Source organism: Salvelinus fontinalis, chromosome 1 (genome assembly GCF_029448725.1).
Source record: "Salvelinus fontinalis isolate EN_2023a chromosome 1, ASM2944872v1, whole genome shotgun sequence".
NCBI classification, from domain to species: Eukaryota; Metazoa; Chordata; class Actinopteri; order Salmoniformes; family Salmonidae; genus Salvelinus; species Salvelinus fontinalis.
Genome location: NC_074665.1, coordinates 38,089,054 through 38,110,457, shown reverse-complemented (window position 1 = coordinate 38,110,457; position 21,404 = coordinate 38,089,054). Strand labels below are relative to the sequence as shown.

The window sequence follows — 21,404 nt, the reverse complement described above, 5'->3', positions numbered from 1 at the left end:
TTCCAAGCGTTAGTTTAGCCTGTTATATTTCTCCGGTCATCTTTTCACTCGTTATAGGAGTTACAAACATCACAAAGTAGTTAATTTAAAGCGTTTTATAGCAATTTATATCCGTTTAGTGCGATTTTGGGACATTTATTTTTGCAACGATGTGAAAAGTTGGGCACGCTTTTCAGTTCATCCCGAACGTAGTTGACATTTCCACATGGCAAGAGGACAGCTTTCCACCAAAAGACGATTTCTCCCAAGAAAGGATCCTTTGCCCAAGATACTGATGGAAGAACAGCTCAAGGTAGGACATTTTTATTATGATAAATCGTGTTTCTGTCGAAACATTTTAGTGGCTTAGGACGCCATGTTTTTTGACGTAGCTTCGCTTGGCGCAAACTGTATTGAAAAGTAAGGATAAATTAAAAAATGTAATAACGCAATTGTATTAAGAATTAAATTGTCTATCAATCCCTGTCCACCCTATATTTTTTAGTCACGTTTATGAGTATTTATGTATAAGAGTAGATCACTGTCTAAGTGGCGCAAGGACGTTTTCTTTACCAGCTTGTCTACATTTCACATTGTCTAACCATGATTTTGGTGGCTAAATATAAACATTTTCGATCAAACTGTATATGCATGTTGTAATGTGATGTTACAGGAGTGTCATCGGAAGAATTCTGAGAAGGTTAGTGAAAAAATTAATATCTTTTGGCGATGTTGACTTTTATCGCTCACTTTGGCTAGAATCAATGCTGGGCTGCTAATTGCTATGTGCTAAGCTAATATAACGATTTATTGTGTTTTCGCTGTAAGACACTTAGAAAATCTGAAATATTGTCTGTATTCACAGGATCTGTGTCTTTCGATTCGTGTATGCTGTGTATTTTTACGAAATGTTTGATGATTAGTAGTTAGGTAAACACGTTGCTCATTGTAATTATTCTAGTCCATTTGTGATGGTGGGTGCAATTGTAAACTATGAAGTCTACCTGAAATATGCACTTTTTTCTAACAAAACCTATCCCATACCATAAATATGTTATCAGACTGTCATCTAATGAGTTTTTTTGTTGGTTAGGGGCTATAAATATCTTAGTTTAGCCGAATTGGTGATGGCTACTGGTGTTGGTGGACAAATAAAAGATGGTGGAATATGCTAATGTCTTTTTAGGTAATAGATGTACATCTTTACATATTGTGTCTTCCCTGTAAAACATTTTAAAAATCGGAAATGTTGACTGGATTCATAAGATCTGTGTCTTTCATTAGCTGTATTGGACTTTAATGTGTGAAAGTTAAATATTTTAAAAAAATACTTTTTTTGAATTTCGCGGCACTGGTTTTTCAGTGGGGGGGGGGGGGGGGGGTGCCGCTAGCGCCACGCTGATCCTAGACAGGTTAAAGTTATCTTTCAATTGACAAGCTGTAAGTGAATTATTGTGAATTATTGATGTCCAGAGCTGGAAACACATCAGATGGCTTCCACAACATGTGAACAATATCAGAAAAAAATGGTATTGATAGACCTAACAACTAGAAATGGGCAGATGTTTTAGTAAGTGCTGTCAGGTGTGATCATGGGACATTTTCAAGTGTCCCTAAACCTTTCCAAAGTGGCATATGTCTGTAAATTAGATAATTCCAGTGCTATTATATATTTGCAATCCCTAATGCTATTTGTTCGGTATAAAAACACAATTTCTACCATATCAACCTCACTCAAACATTGTGGTGGTGTTACAGGGTTTCCAGGGTACATTCAAGTGTTCTTTCAACCTCTCCAAAACGTCTGAATGTGGTAATTGCACTGTTTTTGCACACTGGATGTGCTTGAAAGTTATTGTTCGCTATAAAAAAAAAAAATCTACAACACCAATCCCTCAAACCTTGTGGTGGTGTCGGGGGACACACAGGGGATATCGAAGTGTTTTCATGATATGTTTAATGCGCAAGATATAGTCACTCGTGGACATTTGATGTTGCCATCAAGTTATACATAATCAGATAACATTGCAATAGATTTTTTCCTACCAACCTACGGATTAATTTTGTACCCCCCATGTAGCTATAGCTCAAACACAGACTAAATCTAAGCTTACCTTGTAAGATGTTTGCCGTTTGGTGAAAACGTGTAAAATAAACATTTTAACTTTCGGGGCTGGTGATCAATAACGGTAGATTACAGGCAGGCAAAAAATACATCCTCATGATCTGTGGAGTCTCGGCTTTCGGTGTGAATAAACCTATTCTTGGTTTATTTCGTTTATGCTTCACAATGCTAACCGGAATTTTTTTAAATTTTACCGTTATTTTACCAGGTAAGTTGACTGAGAACACGTTCTCATTTGCAGCAACGACCTGGGGAATAGTTACACAGGAGAGGAGGGGGATGAATGAGCCAATTGTAAACTGGGGATTATTAGATGACCATGATGGTTTGGGAATTTACAGATTGGGAATTTAGCCAGGACACCGGGACACAATGTAGGTAGCAACCTTGAAATGAGGTAATCGGCTCAGTCTGCCCGTATACATTTTATGCCCATATATGCTAGTAAGTCAAACCAAAGATTTTAAGGCTCAGATCAATAGCCAAGATACTCAATTTTCGGCAGACACACAGATTTTGCAGGATGGGGCTACCGTTCTCATACCAGACTGAATTTAATTTAAACATCAAATGGGGTCCCCAATAATGGGGACTTTAATTTAAGAGGTTTCAGTGTTGTGGCTGGTGACTGACTGGTACTCACAGGAGGAGTGGCTGCTGGGGAAACTCTTGCGTCCCTCTGACACTAGGTCTGGTTCTCCGGTGCACAGCATCTTAATATTCACCTGTCCATCTGGGAAACAGCGCTGGAAGTAGTCTGGCCTGGGCCTGTAGAGAATGGAAAAAATACACTTAAATCAACCGCTCTCTTAACACGCTAGGGGTCATATTATATATATATATTTTTAAATAACGTTCCCAAAGTAAACGGACTATTTCTCAGGTCCACATCGTAGAATATGCATATAATTTACAGATTAGGATAGAAAACACTCCAAAGTTTCCAAAACTGTCGAAATATTGTCTGTGAGTATAACAAAACTGATTCTGCAGGCGAAAACCTGAGGAAATCTAACCCGGAAGTGATTTTTTATTTTTTTATCCGTGTTTCCTGGCCCGTCTTTCTTCCATTTAAAGGGGTATCAACCTGATTCCTTTTCCAATGGCTTCCTCAGGCTGTCACCAGGCTTTAGACATAGTTTCAGGCTTTAATTTAGAAACATTTGCGAGATTTTTCAAAAGTAGTCAAGTGTCCTCTGATTAGTTCCTGCGCTCGAGAGGGTAGCTCTCCATTTTCTTTTTCTCTCTTATTGAATAGGTTACGTTCCGGTTGAAATATTATCGATTATGTTTGTTAAAAACAACCTGAGAATTGATTATAAAAAACATTTGACGTGTTTCTACGACCATTACAGATACTTTTTGGAATTTTCATCGAATGGAACGAGGCTTTGGTTTTCTGAACATAACGCGCAACCCAAATGGCGTTTTTTTGTTATAAAAGTAATATTTATCGAACAAAAATGTTTATTGTGTAACTGGGAGTCTCGTGAGTGCAAACATCCGAAGATTATCAAAGGTAAGCGATTCATTTTTATAGCCTTTCTGACTTTCGTGACCATGCTAATTTGGGGCTAGCTGTTGTAGCATTGATTGATACACTCACGAAAGCTTGGATTTCTTTCTCTGTAAAGCATATTTTCAAAATCTGACACGATAGGTGGATTAACAACAAACCAGGTCTGTGTTTTGGTATATTTTGGTATGTTTCACTTGTGATTGCATGATTATAAATATTTTTAGTAATATTTTGCGCCCTGCAATTCAGCGGTTGTTAAGGAAAATGATCCCGTAAAAGGGATCCGTAGCGCAGAGAAGTTAACCTCTACGGGATCGATGCCCCCACCCCACCCACTCCACGGGACGGTTGCGCTAATGTAGGCTAATGTGATTACCATGAGGTTGTAAATAACGAGAACATTTCCCAGGACATAGACATATCTGATATAGGCAGAAAGCTTAAATTCTTGTTAATCTAACTCTACTGTCCAATTTACAGTAGCTTTTACAGTGAAATAATACCATGCTATTGTTTGAGGAGAGTGCACAGTTATGAACTTGAAAATGTTTTAATAAACCAATTACGCACATTTGGGCAGTCTTGATACAACAATATTGAACATAAATGCAATGGTTCATTGAATCAGTCTAAAACGTTGCACATACACTGCACCTAACCTGGATTAGTACATTGTGACCTTTCCCTTGCATTTCAAAAATTAAACATTTTTTTGTGTTTTCTGTGTATTATCTTTTACCATATTTAATGTCATATTCTCCTACATTAATTTCACATTTCCACAAACTTCAAAGTGTTTCCTTTCAAATTGTATCAAGAATATGCATATCCTTGCTTCAGGTCCTGCGTTACGTCCGTCGTTGGAATGAGACAAAGGTGCAGCGTAGTAGGTGTACATCTTTCTTTATTAAGATGAACACCAACAAAACAACAAAAGAATAAACGAACGTAACGTTCTGCAGGCTACACAGTAACAGTATAAAAACAAGATCCCACAAACTCAGGTGGAAAACAGGCTGCCTCAGTATGATCCCCAATCAGAGACAATGATAGACAGATGCCTCTGATTGGGAACCATACCCCGCCAACCAAGAAATAGAACACATAGATTTGCCCACCCAAGTCACACCCTGACCTAAACAAATAGATAATAAAAGGGCTCTCTATGGTCAGGGTCTGACATCCTGAGCTTTAGGCAGCTATATTTGGGTTTGTAATTTTAGGCATAAATTGAAAATAAGTGTTGGATCCTTAAGAGAAAGGGATTTGTTATTGCTTATGCCACCTGAAGTTAACTTTCAATACTGTAAGGGGGGCGTAACTGGTGGCAGGGAACGCAGGAAAGCAGAACTTGGTGAGTAGCCAGAGCAGTTTAATATATAAAACTAACAGCATACAAAACAACAAACACATGGGTACAAAACCCGTAGCGCACCAGTAATACATAGCACGAGTACTTACAAATAAACAATTCCCGACAAGGACATTGGGGGAAACAGAGGGACAATATACAACATGTAATTAGGGAATTGAAACCAGGTGTGTGTGAAAACAAGACAAAGCAAATGGAACACGAAATATGGATCGGCGATGGCTAGAAGACTGGTGACGTCGACCGCCGAACACCGCCCCAACAAAGAGAGGAACCGACTTTGGCAGAAGTCGTGACAAATACACGACAAAGGCATTTAGTTAAATTTTGAAAATGACACCCAGCAAAACTGAATGTGAATGCCAATCAATATAAGGTACAGTACTCTGCATTGACATATAATCAAACCTTTTCCCAAACAGTGGTTGAGTCTAGTTGGTGTATTGCATTATTTATTTACCTGCCAACTATCAACTTGATAGTGTTTGTGAAGACTCCATTCAAAGCCAGAGCAAGTGAGACAGCTGTAGGACAGAGAAAAAGAGAAAAACAACTAGAGACAGAAACAGGTTTTACAGAGGAAAACACAACACAGCACTTACAACCCCAACAATAAACCTGGGTCAGAGGGCATGTGTGTATCTATTACAGATTAATGATATTCTTTGGGGAGAAAACTGTTTGCCAAGTTTTTTACTGCATTGTACAATACTGGTTTCCTTTGCTGCTGTGGTAGAGATTCTGGACCGATGCAAGTTATCCTGCCTCTAATTTAGTATTAAAACAGACCATTAAAAAGGGACAATCTGCGATTGGTACACCCATTTTCTCACATTTAAAATGAATGATTCATACCCACTGATTCTTAAAAGTTTTTAAATTAATATTATTTAAGTGAAATATTAGCGTATGTCTGAAGCCAAAAAATACAGGAAATTCAAAAGCTAATTTGACTTATGCACTAATAAGGCTTTGATGGAGTCGGAGGTTTACCCCATTACTGTCCTTAAACATTATGTAGAGGTTTTCATTTACAAAGATGAAGGCTAGTCCTGGACTAAAAAGAAAGATCAATGGAAAATCTCCAGCCACATTCCGTGAAACCACTTCTTAGTCTTACATTTGACCTAGCCTAATACATAAGCCTAATCAGATGGGACATGTAGAAGGTAGGTGACAGCTTTTGAACATATTGTAACGCGTGTACTCCTCCTCTACAGACGAAGAGGAGGAGTAGGGATTTGACCAAACGCAGCGTATGTGGAATCCATAATGATTTATTTACAGACGAAAACGAAAACACGAAAAAACACTTGAATCAACTACAAAACAAATAAACGATGTAGACAGACCTGACTTGAGAACTTACATATAACATGAAGAACGCACAAATAGGTACAGACTACAACTAACGAACGAACAAACCGAAACAGTCCCGTGTGGTGCAACATACACAGACACGGAAGACAATCACCCACAAACAAACAGTGTGAACAGCCAACCTATATATGGTTCTCAATCAGAGGAAAACGTCAAACACCTGTCCCTGATTGAGAACCATATAAGGCTAATTACAAGTGACCTAAACATAGAAACACAAAATATAGAATGCCCACCCCAACTCACGCCCTGACCAACTAAACACATACAAAATAACAGAAAACAGGTCTGGAACGTGACACATATTTTGTAGCTATACATGGTTTAGGCTCCTGTTATAAACAATGGTGTAATGCAACCTTATATTATGGGTTATGATAGGGTTTGGGTTAAAATAAGAATTTGTTCTTAAAAACTTCTTAAGACTAGGGGGCGCCATTTTCACTTTTGGATGAATTTGTGCCCAAATTAAACAGCCTCGTACTCTGTCCTAGATCATATGATATGCATATTATTATTACTATTGGATAGAAAACACTCTGAAGTTTCTAAAACTGTTTGAATTATATCTGTGAGTAAAACAGAACTCGTATGGCAAATTATTTTTTAAATCTAACACAGCGGTTGCATTAAGAACCAGTGTATCTTTAATTATATGTTAAACATGTATCTTTCATCAAAGTTTATGATGAGTATTTCTGTATTTCACGTTGCTATCTGTAATTACTTTTGCTATTTTGGAGCCATTTCTGAACATGGCGTCAATGTAAAACCACGATTTGTGGCTATAAATATGCACATAATTGAACAAAACATAAATGTATTGTATAACATGATGTCATATGACTGTCATCTGATGAAGTTGTTCAAAGGTTAGTGATTAATTTTATCTCTATTTGTGGGTTTTGTGAAAGCTATCTTTTCTGTGAAAAAAATGGCGGTGTGTTTTTGGATATTGTGGTGAGCTAACATAAATATATGTTGTGTTTTCGCTGTAAAAGATTTAAAAAATCGGACATGTTGACTGGATTCACAAGATGTTTATCTTTCATTTGCTGTATTGGACTTGTGATTTCATTAAATTATATTATATCCCTGTGGCGCTAGGCTATGCTATGCTAGTCAGCGTTTCTGATGAGAATGATCCCGGGTCCGGGATGGGTAGTCCAGAAACCTCTACCGCTTCTCTCTCCTGGATCCGGGATCTTCCTCATCAAAAAAGCTGACTAGCATAGCCTAGCCTAACGGGACAGGGATATCATATAATATAATTTTCATGAAATCACAAGTCCAATACAGCAAATGAAAGATAAACATCTTGTGAATCCAGCCATCATTTCCGATTTTTTTTAAATGTTTTACAGGGAAACACAACATGTATTTATGTTAGCTCACCACAAAATCCAAAAAGACATCACCCTTTTTTCACTTTCACTTTCTATTAGCTAACCACAATTGCCAAACACACAACCACATATTTTCACCATGTTTCCACCGCATAGGTAGCTTTCACATAACCAACAAAATAGAGATAAAATTAGTCACTAACCAAGAAACAACTTCATCAGATGACAGTCTTATAACATATACAATACATTTATGTTTTGTTTGAAAATGTGCATATTTGAGGTATAAATCATAGGTTTACATTGCAGCTACCATCAAAAATATCACCAAAGCAGCCAGAATAATTACAGAGAGCAACGTGAAATAACTAAATACTCATCATAAAACATTTATGAAAAATACATGGGGAACAGCAAATGAAAGATAAACATCTTGTGAATCCAGCCAATATTTCCGATTTTTTTATGTGTTTTACAGTGAAAACACAATATGGAATTATATTAGCTTACCACAATAGCCAAACACACAAACGCATTTATTCACCGCAAAGGTAGCTTTCGCTAAAACCAGCAAAAGATATAAAATGAATCACTAACCTTGAACAAATTCATCAGATTACAGTCTTATAACATCATGTTATACAATACAATTATGTTTTGTTCGAAAATGTGCATATTTAGAGCTACAAATCCTGATTATACATTGTGAATATGTAGCATCGATTCACCAGAATCTCCGGAGATATTTTGGACACTCACCTAATCTGACCAAAGAACTCATCATAAACTTTACATATAAATACTTGTTGTATGGCAAATGAAAGATATACTGGTTCTTAATGCAACCGCTGTGTTAGATTTTTTTAAATAACTTTACCATAACATACAGCTTGCGTTATTGCGAGACAGCGCTCACCAAAACGGCGGAGAATAGGACTCAACATTTTACACAGAAATACGAAATAACGTCATAAATGTTTTCTTACGTTTGTTGAGCTTCCATCAGAATGTTGTACAAGGAGTCCTTGGTCCAGAATAAATCGTTGTTTGGTTTTAGAATGTCCATTTCTTCTGTCGAATTCGCGGCACAATGCTAGCCAAGGTTGCTAACATTCCCATCCTCTCTTGAGGCAAAGAACGGAAAACTCCAAAAGTCCCAATAAACGTTGAATAAACTGAAAAAACTCGGTTGAATAAACCTACTTTATGATGTTATTATCATATGTATCAAATAAAATCAGAGCCGGAGATATTCACTGTGTATACCGAACGCTTTTCAGAAGCCAATGTCGAGCTCCGCGGCGTGCCTTGAAAGACAAAGGAATTCCTGACCTGCCACTCCAAAAGCTCTCATTCGACCTCAGATCAAGCTAGACACCCCATTCCACCTTCCACTGCCTGTTGACATCTAGTGGAAGGCGTATGAAGTGCATGTATATCGATAAATAAAAGCCAGTTGAATAGGCAGGCCCTGAAACAGAGCCTCGTTTTCAGATTTTTCACTTCCTGCATGGACGTTTGCTGCAAAATGAGTTCTGTTTTACTCACAGATATAATTCAAAACAGTTTTAGAAACTAGAGAGTGTTTTCTATCCAATAGTAATAATAATATGCATATTGTACGAGCAAGAATTGAGTACGAGGCCGTTTGAAATGGGCACCTTTTATCCGGCTACTCAATACTGCCCCTGCAGCCCAAACAGGTTAACAAACAGATCACCAATCATTTTGAATCCCACCCTTCCTTCCCCACTATACAATCTGGTTTCCGAGCTGGTCATGGGTACACCTCAGCCACACTCAAGGTTCTAAATGATATCCTAACCGCCATGAATAGACAACAGTACTGTGCAGCCGTCTTCATCGACCTGGCCAAGGCTTTCGACTCTGTCAATCACCCCATACTTATTGGCAGACTCAATAGCCTTGGCTTCTCAAATGACTGCATCGCCTGGTTCACCAACTACTTCTCAGACAGAGTTCAGTGTGTCAAATCGGAGGGCCTGTTGTCTGGACCTCTGGCAGACTCTTTAGGGGTGCCACAGGGTTCAAACCTCGGGCCAACTCTTTTCTCTGTATATATCAATAATGTCACTCTTGCTGTTGGTGACTCTCTGATCCACCTCTACGCAGACGACACCATTCTGTATACCTCTGGCCCTTCCTTGGAAACTGTGTTAACAAACCTCCAAATGAGCTTCAATGGCATACAACACTCCTTCCGTGGACTCCAACTGCTTTTAAATGCTAGTAAAACTAAGTGCATGCTCTTCAACCGATTGCTGCCCGCACCCGCCCGCCCGACTAACATCACTACTCTGGACAGTTCTGACTTATATGTGGACAACTACAAATACTTAGGATATGTGAATAGAATATGTGGACAACTACAAATACCTAGGTGGCTGGTTAGACTGTAGACACTTATTCTAGACTCACATTAAGCATCTCCAATCCAAATGTAAATCTGGAACCGGCTTCCTATTTCACAACAAAGCCTCCTTCACTCATGCTGCCAAACATACCCTCATAAAACTGACTGTCCCACCAATCCTTGACTTTGGCGATGTCATTTACAAAATAGCCTCCAACAGTCTACTCAGCAAACTGGATGTAGTCTATCACAGTGCCATCCGTTTTGTCACCAAAACACCATGTACTACCTACCACTGCAACCTGTACGCTCTCGTTGGCTAGCCCTCACTACATATTCATCGCCAAACCCAGTGGCTCCAGGTCATCTATAAGTCTTTGCTAGGTAAAGCCCCGCCTTATCTCAGCTCACTGGTCACCATAGCAACAACCGCTCCAGCAGGTACATTTCACTGGTCATCCCCAAAGCCAACACTTCCTTTGGCCACCTTTCCTTCCAGTTCTCTGCTGCCAATGACTGGAACAAATTGCAAAAATCATTGAAGCTGGAGACTTATATCTCCCTCTCTAACTTTAAGCATCAGCTGTCAGAGCAGCTTACCGATCACTGTACCTGTACACAGCAAATCTGTAAATAGCACACTCAAACTAACTCATTCACATATTGTTATTCATCTTTCAGCTCTTTCGCACCCCAGTATCTCTACTTGTACATCATCATCTGCACATCTATCACTCCAGTGTTAATGCTAAATTGTAATTATTTCGCCTCTATTGCCTATTTATTGCCTTACCTACCTAATCTTCTACATTTGCACACACTGTACATAGATTGCTCTATTGTGCTATTGACTGTACGTTTGTTTATGTGTAACTCTGTGTTGTTTTTTTCTCACTGCTTTACTTTATCTTGTCCAGCTCGCAGTTGTAAATGAGAACTTGTTCTCAACTGGCTGTCACGCCCTGGCCTTTTTATTTTTTTTATTTATTTCACCTTTATTTAACCAGGTAGGCAAATTGAGAACACGTTCTCATTTACAATTGCGACCTGGCCAAGATAAAGCAAAGCAGTTCGACACAAACAACAACACATAGTTACACATGGAGTAAAACAAACATACAGTCAATAATACAGTGAAAAATAAGTCTATATACAATATGAGCAAGTGAGGTGAGATAAGGGAGGTGAAGGCAAACAAAATATATATATAAATAAATAAAAATATAAAAAAGGCCATGGTGGCGAAGTAAATACAATATAGCAAGTAAAAAAATAACACTGGAATGGTTGGTTTGCAGTGGAAGAAGGTGCAAAGTAGAGATAGAAATAATGGGGTGCAAAGGAGCAAAATAAATAAATACAGTAGGTAAAGAGGTAGTTGTTTGGGCTAAATTATAGATGGGCTATGTACAGGTGCAGTAATCTATGAGCTGCTCTGACAGCTGGTGCTTAAAGCTAGTGAGGGAGATAAGTGTTTCCAGTTTCAGAGATTTTTGTTGTTCGTTCCAGTCATTGGCAGCAGAGAACTGGAAGGAGAGGCGGCCAAAGGAAGAATTGGTTTTGGGGGTGACCAGAGAGATATACCTGCTGGAGCGCGTGCTACGGGTGGGCGTTGCTATGGTGACCAGCGAGCTGAGATAAGGGGGGAATTTACCTAGCAGGGTCTTGTAGATGACCTGGAGCCAGTGGGTTTGGCGACGAGTGTGAAGCGAGGGCCAGCCAACGAGAGCGTACAGGTCGCAGTGGTGGGTAGTATATGGGGCTTTGGTGACAAAACGGATGGCACTGTGATAGACTGCATCCAATTTATTGAGTAGGGTTTTGGAGGCTATTTTGTGAATGACATTAGTTAGGCCTTAGTTATCTTTGTTTTCTGTAATATTTTGGTTAGGTCAGGGTGTGACAGGGGGGATGTTTGTGTGTATTTGTCTCGTCTTGGGTGGTTGTATGGTATAAGGGGTTTTGGTAGAGTGTATGGGTTTGTGTTGAGTGTAGGTGTCTAGGTAAGTCTATGGTTGCCTGAATGGTTCTTAGAGACAGCTGTCATTCATTGTCTCTGATTGGGAGCCATATTTAAGGCAGCAATTGTCTATGTGTAGTGTTTAGTGTCAGCACTATTTTGTTTGAATAGCTTCACGGTCGTCTGTTTGTTGTTTTTGTTCGTTTGTTCGTCTTCATAATAAAGGAAGATGTATTTCTCTCACGCTGCGCCTTGGTCCACTCTGCCTCATTACGACAATCGTGACACTGGTCTACCTGGTTAAATAAAGGTGAAATAAAATTAATATAAATGTATAAGTTATAGTTATTTAAAGGATCAATCTGTGATTATTTCATACATTGTTTTACTTTTACATTATTTACACACACCCATTGATTTTTGAGAAATATATTTTACATAAGAAATGCCTCATGAGCTTAGTCCAATTGTCATACCCAATCAGAACCCAAAATACATGCTTGTTCTATGCTATTTTAAACACTGTTGAGACTTATGGTTCAAATTGTCAGTTTGTATCCATAGCTCTATCGATTAATTACATTTTTTTCACCCCCCCCCATTCTTCAGATTTGTACCAAAATAGTGGTATACAGTGCCTTCGGAAAGTATTCAGACCCCTTGACTTTTTCCACATTTTGTTACGTTACAGCCTTATTCTATTCTAGCAAAAACAGGTTACTAGACATTTTTTCTAATTTATATTTAAAACAAAAACGTATCACATTTACATAAGTATTCAAACCCTTTACTCAGTACTTTGTTGAAGCATCTTTGGCAGCGAGTACAGCCTAGAGTCTTCTTGGGTGTGACGCTACAAGCTTGGCACATCTGTATTTGGGGAGTTTCTCCTATTCTTCTCTGCAGATCCTCTCAATATCTGTCAGGTTAGATGGGAAGCATCGCTGCACAGCTATTTTCAGGTCTCTACATAGATGTTCAAGTCCGGGCTCTGGCTGGGTCACTCAAAGACATTCAGAGATTTGTCCCGAAGCTACTCCTGCGTTGTCTTCAAATCAAATTTTATTTGTCACATGCGCCGAATACATCAGCTGTAGACCTTATCGTGAAATGCTTACTTACAAGTCCTTAACCAACAATGCAGTTTTAAGAAAAATAAGTGTTAAGTAAAAAATATAAAATAAAAGTAACAAATAATTCAAGAGCAGAGATAAAATAACAGCAGCGAGACTATATTGGTGGTGGTTGGTGGAGGTAATATGTACATGTAGGTCGAGTTAAAGTGACTATGCATTGAAAATAAATAGATAGTAGCAGCAGCATAAAAGAGGGGAGGCAATGCAAATAGTCATTTGATTAGCTGTTCAGGAGTCTTATGGCTTGGAGATAGAACTTGGAGATAGAACCAAACTTCTTCCATTTGGGAATGATGGAGGCTACTGTGTTCTTGGTACCCTTCCCCAGATCTATGCCTTGACACAATCCTGTCTCTGAGATCTATGGACAGTTCCTTCGACCTCGTTGCTTGGTTTTTGCTCTGACATGCATTGTCAACTGTGGGGCTTATACAGACAGATGTGTGCCTTTTCAAATAATATCCAATCAATAGAATTTACAAAAGGTGGACTCCCATCATGTTGTAGAAAGATCTCATGGATGATCAATGAAAGCAGAACGCACCTGAGCTCAATTTCGAGTCTCATAGCAAAGGGTCTGAATACTTATGTAAATAGGGTATCTGTTTTTATTTATATAAATGTGCAAAAATGTCAAATCAGTTTTTGCTTTGTCATGGGGTATTGTGTGTAGATTGATTAGGATTTGTTTTGTATTTAATCCATTTAAGAATAAGGTTGTAATGTAACAAAATGTGGAAAAAGTGGTCTAAATACTTTCTGAATGCACTGTATATCATTCAGGGCTCATTTGTAAAATAGACCTTAGTCTCAGTATGACTCCCTGGTAAAATAAAGGTAAAGTAAATTCAAATATTACATGCATGGGCAAACAGAGAGTAGCCCCACTAAAGCAAATGACCATTCCCCGACTAGAGCTTGCAGCAGAAGTTCTTGCATTACGTGTTGATACAATGTTGAAATCAGTTTAAGATTCACCTGGAATAATCAAGCTTCTGGACTGAAAGCACAACTGTGTTCTGCTATATAGCCAACAAAACAAGAAAGTTCCACATATTTTTGGCAAAAAGTCTCAGTCATCAGAGGTTTGTCTAAGACTATTCATTGGCGGAATGAGAGCTCCAAAGTCAATCCAGCAGATGATGCGTCACGTTGTATAACTGCATAATCTTTCCTAAAATCCAAGAGTTTGATTGAAGGTCCAGACTTCCTGCTGAGGGCGGAGTCTCTGATGACCCTGAGGTAAAGAAACTTAGACCAATTTGTAATTATATAGTCCTTTATGACCATATGTACCTCTGTGATTAATTATTATTGACTATGTGCAAAAGTTAATTGAATTGTTTCCACACCCACCATTCGTCATGTGCGTAATGGTCATGTGAGGTGAAATGTGTATATTATGGGATGTGAGCACTCTGTTTCGGATCGAAATGTCAATGAAGCGGTGAATTGGGAGCATAAACAGTGTGCGGGCTTTCCTGTTCTTCCTGACATAAAGACATCACTGTTAATTACATAGTGGTGAAATAAGAAAATAACCCTAAAAGTCAACTAATTGAAACTTTTCACAATGGAGTAATTTGAAAAGGCAGCAGCTTGGAAGCTGAAAGTCAAGACGACACTGCAGCAAGTGATAAAATAAAATAACCCAAGAACGGTAAGAACAAAGAAAAAGTTGAAGAACAGATGAAGACATTTAAGACAACACTGAGTGGCCAAAGTCTCTCTGTGGACTAGATGATGCAGGCTGAGAAGGCAATCCTAAATTTCACAGAGGAAATGGCTGATCTGGAAAGAGGCACAAATCTGAAGAGAAACAGTACCGCCTTCATGCTTGATCCAGTCATGAAGGGTCGCTTGTTGAGAGTTGAAGGAAGGCTAGCTTTGTACAAACTTTCCTAATCTCGAGTGCTCACATTTTGTTTTACCACGTCCAGATTCAAACCGTTTGAGCCCCTCCCTCTCCTTCCACCAAATGGACGTAACAAATCACCGTCCTCTGATAATCTGTGGAGATGGTTAAATTGATGACGACAATGAGAATAAACTGTACTGGGCGCTGAAGTCGAAAATCATAACAACTATGGCTGCTCTTGAGGAGGTTGGTGTTGATTCTGCTATAGCATCAGCGATATCAGAACAGGACGGCATAACTTAATTGAAAGCACAGCAAATAACTGCATTGAAGGCTTTTCTCGAGGGAGAAGACGTTTTTGCTCGGCAACAGCTTGATTTACCAGCTAGCTCCAATGGTAGTCAAGCAAATGTTACTTGCCTCAAAGCGAACATAGAAGTAATTTAGCTCATCTGGTAGGCTCGTTTCACTGCCACATCCGACGAACATCGGAGCCGGTGTAGTACGATTCAGTCTTAGTCCTGTATTGACGCTTTGCCCGTTTGATGGTTCGTTGGATGGCATAACGGGATATCATATAAGCTTCTCCCGCTCCTTGAAACCGGCAGCTCTTTATCTCAGTGCAGATGTTGCCTGTAATCTATGGCATCTGGTTGGGGTTAATACAGTTGAGTCATACATTTAGATGCACCTTAGCAAAATACTTTTAAACTCAGTTTTTCACAATTCCTGACATTTAATCCTAGTAAAAATTCTCTGTTTAAGGTCAGTTAGGATCACCACTTTATTTTAAGAATGTGAAATGTCAGAATAATAGAATAGAGAATTATTTATTTCAGCTTTAATTTCTTTCATCACATTCCCAGTCGGTCAGAAGATGACATACACGCAATTAGATTTGGTAGCATTGCCTTTAAATTGTTTAACTTGGGGCAAACGTTTCGGGTATCCTTCAACAAGCTTCCCACAATAAGTTAGGTGAATTTTGGCTCATTCCTCCTGACAGAGCTGGTGTAATTGAGTAAGGTTTGTAGGCCTCCTTGCTCGCACAAGCTTTTTCAGTTCAAATTTTTTATAGGATTGAGGTCAGGGCTTTGTGATGGCCACTCCAATACCTTGACTTTGTTGTCCTTAAGCCATTTTGCCACAACTTTGGAAGTATGCTTGGGGTCATTGTCCATTTGGAAGACCCATTTGCGACCAAGCTTTAACTTCCTGACTGATGTCTTGAGATGTTGCCTCAATATATCCACATCATTTTCCTACCTCATGATGTCATCTATTTTGTGAAGTGCACCAGTCCCTCCTGCAGCAAAGCAACCCCACAACATGATTCTGCCACCCCCGTGCTTCATGGTTGGGATGGCGTTCTTCGGCTTGCAAGCCTCCCCATTTTTCCTACAAACATAACGATGGTCATTATGGCCAAACAGTTCTATTTCTGTTTCATCAGACCAGAGGACATTTCTCCATCTTTGTCCCCATGTGCAGTTAACTTTTTATGGCTGCAGGGGCAGTATTGAGTAGCTCTGTTTAAGGTGCCCATTTCAAACGGCCTCGTACTCAATTCTTGCTCGTACAATATGCATATTATTGTTATTATTGGATAGAAAACACTCTCTAGTTGCTATAGCCGTTTGAATTATGTCTCTGAGTGGAACAGAACTCATTCTACAGCACTTTTCCTGATATGGAGTGAGTTTTCAGAAATGTTGGCCTCTGGTCCCAGGTCAGTTTTAAAGTCCCTGTAAATCCTATGAGGATACAAACACTGCCCACGCCTTCCTCTAAATGTCAGTAAGAGGTGACAATTTGAATGGAGTCGATTGCGCAATCAGGGCCTGTATAAAAGGCCAATGACCGGATGTACCGTTCTTTTCCTGCTGCGCCTGACGCACGATGGACGTTGGACCTGCTCTCTTTCCAAGCTTGGGTTTAGCCAGTAATATTTCGCCGGTCATGTTTTTACTTGTTATAGGTGTTAAAAACATCATAAGGTAGTTAATTTAAACCGTTTTATAGCAATTTATATCCGTTTAGTGCGATTTTGAGGCAATTCTTAGTGATGCACTTTGAAGTGCCGGGCACGTTTCCAGTACCGGTCGAACGTTAGTGGGCATTTCGACGGACAAGGGGGCATCTTTCGACCAAAAGAAGATTAGACCCAAGAAAGGATACATTGCCCAAAATTCTGATGGAAGATCACCTCATAGTAAGAAATATTTAAGATGATAAATCGTTGTTCTGTCGAAAAATGTTAAACGCATATTCCTCCATTTTCTTTGGTATAGCTTCGATTGGCGAACCCTGTATTGCACAGTAAGGATAATTTTAGAAATGTAATTCAGCGATTATATTAAGAACTAATTTGTCTTTCGATAGCTGTCCAACTTATATTTTTTTAGTCAAGTTTATGAATAGTTAATCATGAGACAAGATCACTGTCAAATATGGCGCCCGACATTTTCAGGCTAGTTTTGCTAGTATTGTCATTGTATAACCACGTTTTTTTGTGGCTAAATATGCACATTTTCGAACAAACTCTATATGTATGTTGTAATATGATGTTACAGGAGTGTCATCGGAAGAATTCTGAGAAGGTTAGTGAAAAAATTGATATATTTTGGCGATGATTACGTTATCGCTCTCTTTGGCTTGAATCAATGCTCTGGTAACGTTTGCACATGTGGTATGCTAATATAACGATTTATTGTGTTTTCGCTGTAAAACACTTAGAACATCTGAAATATTGTCTGAATTCACAAGATCTGTGTCTTTCCATTGCTGTGAGCTGTGTATTTTTAACCTTTCACGGATATCTACCCCGGGTCCGGGAGCACCCCCCACCCCCCCCACACTGAGTAGCATCGCTAGCATAGCGTCACAATTAAATAGTAGCATCTAAATATCATTAAATCACAAGTCCAAGACACCTAATGAAAGATACAGATCTTGTGAATAAAGCCACCATTTCAGATTTTTAAAATGTTTTACAGGGAAGACAAAATATGTAAATCTATTAGCTAACCACGTCAGCAAAAGACACCATTTTTCTTTGTCCACCATTTTCTCTCTCCACCAGTAGCTATCACCAGTTCGGCCAAATAAAGATATTGATAGCCACTAACCAAGAAAAAACCTCATCAGATGACAGTCTGATAAGATATTTATGGTATAGGATAGGTTTTGTTTGAAAAATGTGCATATTTCAGGTATAAATCAGAGAGAAAGGTAACACAGATTCTAACACAAATGACTCAGAGGCACCTGTGTCCCTCAGGATCTTCACTGGCACTGGGGAGTTTCTTCCTAACAGAGAAACAACAGCCACCACTCATTCTGAATATGGGGCTCTGGAAATCCACTTTTCAAAACATACTCATCCGCCAAAACCGCAGCTTCAAAGACAGTCTTCACTTTTCCTTTGTTAATGTACGTGGCTATATGATCAGGGATTGCATCCTTAAATTGCTCTAGCCTAATCAGATCACACAGCCCTTGGAAAGTCATAACCGCAGAGGTGGTACATCAGCGATTAAACTGTGAAGATAACTGTCGTGCAAATTCAACATGAGATTGTTTATCAGACTTTCTTAAAGTTCTAAATCGTTGGCAGTAAGCCTCAGGAACCAATTCGGAAATCTGTAACACAGCCATTTTAACCTTATCATAGCTAACACTGTCGGCTACACAAAGAGCTGAATATGCATCCTGCGCTTTACCAGTCATCACACACTGCAACTTTAACTTCTTGTGGGCAGGGGGCAGCATTTTCACTTTCGTATAAATATCATGCCAAAATTCAACTGCCTGCTACTCATCCCCAGAATTTAAGATATGCATATTTTTGATAGAATACACTCTGAAGTTTCTAAAACTGTTTGAATCATGTCTGTGAGAATAACAGAACTTATGTAGCAGGCAAAACCCTGAGGACAAACCATTCAGAATTTTTATTTTTTTTGATGTCACTGTCTTTTCAAAGTTTTCTTAGAGACACCAGATTTCTAATGGACTTGCTTGCAGTTCCTACCGCTTCCACTGGATGTCACCAGTCCTTGGAAATCGGTTGGGGTTATTCCTTTGTGTAATGAAGTTTGTGGGGGTTGGGGTTATTCCTTTGTGTAATGAAGAAGTAGGGCTATCGTAAATGAGGGTCACATCAATGAGGGTCACATCAATTCAATTCAATTCTTTGAGAGAGGCACGTTACGAAAAAAAGTTGCGTCAGTTTGTTTTCTTTTTGTATTGAACACAGATCATCCCGTCTTCAAATTGATCGATTATTAACATTTAAAAATACCTAACGTTGTATTACAAAAGTAGTTTGAAATGTTTTGGTAAAGTTTACATGTAACTTTTGATATATTTTGTAGTGAAGTGGCGAAAGTTGGAAGCTGTGTTTTTCTGGATGAAACGGTCCAAAGAAATTGATATTTTGGATATATATCGACGGAATTAATCGAACTAAAGGACCATTTGTGATGTTTATGGGACATATTGGAGTGCCAACAAAATAATTTTGTCAAAGGTAAGGCATGATTTATATTTTATTTCTGCGTTTTGTGTCGTGCTTGCAGTGTTGAAATATGCTTCTCTCTTTGTTTACTGTTGTGCTATCATCAGATAATAGCATATTATGCTTTCGCCGAAAAGCCTTTTTGAAATCTGACATGTTGGCTGGATTCACAACGAGTGTAGCTTTAATTTGGTATCTTACATATGTGACTTAATGAAAGTTAGATTTTTATATCATTTTATTTGAATATGGCGCGCTGTATTTTCCCTGGCTATTGGCGATTGCGTCCCACCTGCCCCAGAGAGGTTAATGTGCGATCAGAATCAAACCAACTCTAAGCGTCAGCAACACGCTCAAACAACGAAAGAGCGTCTCAGGGTCCTTCTCATTAAATGTTGCCAACAGCCATAAGTTTCCGACTATATCAAATGTGTCCGGGGCACAACAGAGAGAAGCGAGGTATATCTGGGTCACCTCGGTAAATCTGGGTCACCTTCCACCAATGCAAACTCTCCCTGAGATCTTTCCTTCCTGTTTAAATTCCAATTCCTTTTCATGCTTAACACGATCATGTCAGTTATCGTCAGGTATGTGGATGATTGGGGCTTTATTCAGGAATGCTTCTTGGGCTACTTTGATGTGTCAAGTGGGCGAGATGCACAGTCTCTGTTTAACTTCATGGACAAACTTGTTGTTCAAATCTACGATGGCGCAGCTCTAATGAAATGTATCTGCTATTTGTATTTCAATCAATCAATCAAATGTATTTATAAAGCTCTTTTCATATCAGCCAATGTCACACAGTGCTATACAGAGACCCAGCCTAAAACCCCAAAGAGCTAGTAATGTAGATGTAGAAGCACGTTAGCTAAGAAAAACTCTCTAGAAAGGCAGGAACCTAGGGAGAAACCTAGAGGGAAACCAGGCTCTGAGGGTTGTCCAGTCCTCTTCTGGCTGTGCCGGGTTGAGATTATAACAGTACATAGCCAAGATGTTCAAACGTTCATAGATGACCAGCAGGGTCAAATAATAGTAATGATGACAGGTTGTAGCGGGTGTAATAGGTCAGTACCTCAGGAGTAAATGTCAGTTGGCTTTTCATAGCCGAGCATTGAGAGTTAGAGACAGCAGGTGCGATAGAGAGAGTCGAAAACAGCAGGACCGGGACAAGGTAGCACGTCTGGTGAACAGGTCAGGGTTCCATAGCTGCAGGCAGAACAGTTGAAAGTGTAGCAGCACCACAACCAGGTAGTCCTGAGGCATGGTTCCAGGGCTCAGGTCATCCGGGAGGGGAGGGAGAGGGAGATAATTAGAGGGAGCATACTGAAATTCACACAGGACACCGGATAAGACAGGAGAAATACTCCAGACATAACAGACTGACCCTAGCCCCCGACACAAACTATTGCAGAATAAATACTGGAGGTTGAGACAGGAGGGTTCAGTATTTGTTGCACCATCCGACAATACCCCCAGACAGGGCAAAACAGGCAGGATATAACCCCACCCACTTTGCCAAAGCACAGCCCCTACACCACTAGAGGGATATCTTCAAACCACCAATGTACTACCCTGAGACATGGCTGAGTATAGCCCACGAAGATCTCCGCCACGGCACACATCCGAGGGGGGCGCCAAACCCGGACAGGAATATCACATCAGTGACTCAACCCACTCAAATGACGCACCCTCCTAGGGAAGGGATGGAAGAGCACAAATAAGCCAGTGACTCAGCCCCCGTAAAAGGGTTAGAGGCAGAGAATCCCGGTTGAGAGAGGAGAGCTGGCCAGGCAGAGACAGCAAGGGCGGTTCGTTGGTCCAGTCCCTTTCCGTTCA

The 21,404-nt window shown here is 39.5% G+C and overlaps 1 protein-coding gene across 2 annotated transcripts in view; it reads right to left on the bottom strand.

Moving 5' to 3' along the window:
- Positions 1-21,404, bottom strand: part of LOC129853987 (phospholipid phosphatase 4-like) — a 117,047-nt gene that overhangs the window by 33,724 nt on the left and 61,919 nt on the right. For both annotated transcript variants that reach the window (XM_055920577.1, XM_055920583.1), the window contains exons 4-5: positions 5,456-5,519; positions 2,748-2,872 (exon numbers count right to left, since the gene is read on the bottom strand). In XM_055920577.1, coding sequence (XP_055776552.1) covers positions 2,748-2,872; positions 5,456-5,519 — 189 coding nt within the window. The remainder of the gene's footprint in view (positions 1-2,747; positions 2,873-5,455; positions 5,520-21,404) is intronic.